The sequence below is a fragment of the Sorghum bicolor genome, unplaced genomic scaffold (assembly GCF_000003195.3).
Source record: "Sorghum bicolor cultivar BTx623 unplaced genomic scaffold, Sorghum_bicolor_NCBIv3 super_1058, whole genome shotgun sequence".
In the NCBI taxonomy this organism is placed as follows: Eukaryota; Viridiplantae; Streptophyta; class Magnoliopsida; order Poales; family Poaceae; genus Sorghum; species Sorghum bicolor.
In genome coordinates this window covers 1-2,239 of record NW_018396695.1, presented here as the reverse complement: position 1 = coordinate 2,239, position 2,239 = coordinate 1, and the positions used below count along the sequence as shown (strand labels likewise).

The window sequence follows — 2,239 nt, the reverse complement described above, 5'->3', positions numbered from 1 at the left end:
AATATTTATATCTCTAAATAAATTTGTTAAAAAACTAGATTTAAAGATCTTTTCAATAATACTAATTATGTAACATAAATATTAATATCTTTTAATATATATTTAATCAAAGTTATTTATTGAAAAGCAAAAACGACATTTATTTTGGGACGGAGGGAGTATGTACAATAGAAAATTTAGTTGAATTGCGGCCCCTTTAGATGTACTAATAACCAAAATAAGGCCTTGTTTGGTTCGTCTTGTTAAACTTTAACTTCCGTTACATCAAATGTTTAAACACATGTATGAAGTATTAAATATAGATTATTTACGAAACTAAAAACACAAGTAAAGAATAACCTACAAACTGAATCTTTTGAATGGACTAATTAGACCCTAATTACCAAATAAAATAAAAATACTGTGGTACCTATAAAACTTTCACGCTCCAAAGTCCAGACACTAGAAATACGTCCCGATCATCACTTCATAAGAAAAAAAAAAGAACAACTAGTACGTACTCACTCCATCCCAAATTGTAAGTCATTCCAATCTTAGAGAGTCAAACTTTTCTAAGTTTGACCAAATTTATATGATAAAATAATTATTATTATTATTATGATACCAACTAAATATTATTAGATTCTTTCTTAATTATATTTTCATAAAATAGTTACTTTACGTTACAAATCTTAGTATTTTTCTCTATAATTTTGGTCAAACGTGAAAATGCTTTGACTCTCCAAAATTCTTGGAATGACTTACAATTTGGAGTGGAGGGAGTATTTCACTAGTACTCGGGTTCAGAGATGAGATTATCAGTCATCACCCATCCAAGAAACTGCCAGGGTTGCTTTAGAGCCAATGACATCTCACAAAGATCATCAGTTCGGAATCTTCGGATCATCTATCCAACAATAAACGCAACTTCATAAAGACACAAGAATACGATCACGTACACAAAGGTCATATAGATGTCGACCATTAACTGCAGATGCCATTACCATTTGAAGTTCATCACGAGATCATACAGGAAACTAAACTTTGCAAGCTAAGTCGACGAAAAGAAAGGTAAACATGGCTGCCTCACATCAGGCACCACCACCAAAAAGCCAAAGCCCTCCGATCCCGGCCCGTTCGCAGCCACTGCTGCTCTGCATCAGAAACGACTACTATACTACATACTCATCCAGTAATGAAAACTACCACTAGTACGACTAGTTCATTGCAACTACGATATGGACTGCAACAAACCAGGAGACCAGATGGGAGGACCCATCCGATGCCCACCCACCCCCTACTCGATCTTGATGCCGAACACGTCCTTGCGCCCCTCGCCCTTGATCTTGGGCATGGTCAGGATGAGCACGCCGTTCTTCATCTCCGCCTTGATCTGGTCCATCTTGAAAGCCTGGGAGGGGAGGCCGATGCGGTAGATGTACCGTGCCGGGACCGGGACCGGGACCGGGACCTTGTCGTCGTCGCCCTCGGCGTCCTTGTCGCCCTCGGCATCCTTGTCGCCCTCCCCCTTGATCACCAGGACGTTCTTCTCCGCCCGCATCTTCACGTGCTCCTTCCCCAGCCCCGGCATCGCCACCTTCAGCTGCAACGCGTCGCCATCCTTCTTGGAGATCCACCAACCGCGCGGGGCCAAGCCGGTGATCATGGACCCCGCGCCGCCGCCGTCCTCCGCCAGCGCCAGCAGCAGGTCCCGCTTCGCAGCCTCGGGGAACAGGTCCAGCACGTCTGCAGGGCACAGAACCCCAAATCATCATCAGTGGCGGGTTCTCCCAAATTCGCTTCGCTATAGACAGGTTCGAGGAAATAACGGGAAGAGAAAACGGCCAACGCGAGGCGGCAATGCATATACCTCCGGTGAAGAGCTTGGGGATGGAGGGGTCCCGCTCAGGGCGGCCGTCGGCGGCGGCGGCGTCGTCCTTGCCGGTGGAGTCCTTGACGCCGTCGGAGGAGGAGCGTGGCCGCGCGTCTCCGGTGCGGAAGAGGTGGCGGGAGGACGCGGAGGGTGAGGCGAGGAGGTCCATGAGGAAGACGGGCTTCGGCGCGGCCACCATGGAAGCGACGGCGGAAGCCATGGATGGACCTCTCTCTCTCTCTCTCTCTCTGCCTCTTCTGTGCGATTGGGGTTTTGGTTTTGGACTCTAGCGGTGCGCTGCGAGAAATGCCTTGACAGCGACGGAAGTGTGGGGGGTTTAAATGCTGGAGGCTTTCTTGGGGGAGGGGATATGGCCTAGGGAACAGA

General features: G+C 46.9%; 1 protein-coding gene across 1 annotated transcript; it reads right to left on the bottom strand.

The window, feature by feature from the left end:
- Nucleotides 1-935: 935 nt before the first annotated feature.
- LOC110431561 (26.2 kDa heat shock protein, mitochondrial-like) lies at nucleotides 936-2,148 on the bottom strand. The gene is made up of 2 exons (XM_021450667.1): nucleotides 1,850-2,148; nucleotides 936-1,725 (listed from the first exon to the last, which is right to left on the bottom strand). The coding sequence occupies exons 1-2, from the start codon at nucleotides 2,070-2,072 to the stop codon at nucleotides 1,277-1,279; spliced, it is 672 nt and encodes a 223-aa protein (XP_021306342.1). The 5' UTR covers nucleotides 2,073-2,148; the 3' UTR covers nucleotides 936-1,276.
- Nucleotides 2,149-2,239: the final 91 nt, after the last annotated feature.

Excerpts from the sequence above, each read along its gene's own strand:
- LOC110431561 (XM_021450667.1), bottom strand. The coding sequence starts at position 2,072 with ATGGCTTCCGCCGTCGCTTCCATGGTGGCCGCGCCGAAGCCCGTCTTC. Across the intron at positions 1,726-1,849 it reads CCCCAAGCTCTTCACCGGAG|ACGTGCTGGACCTGTTCCCC; the intron begins GTATATGCATTG and ends TGTGCCCTGCAG.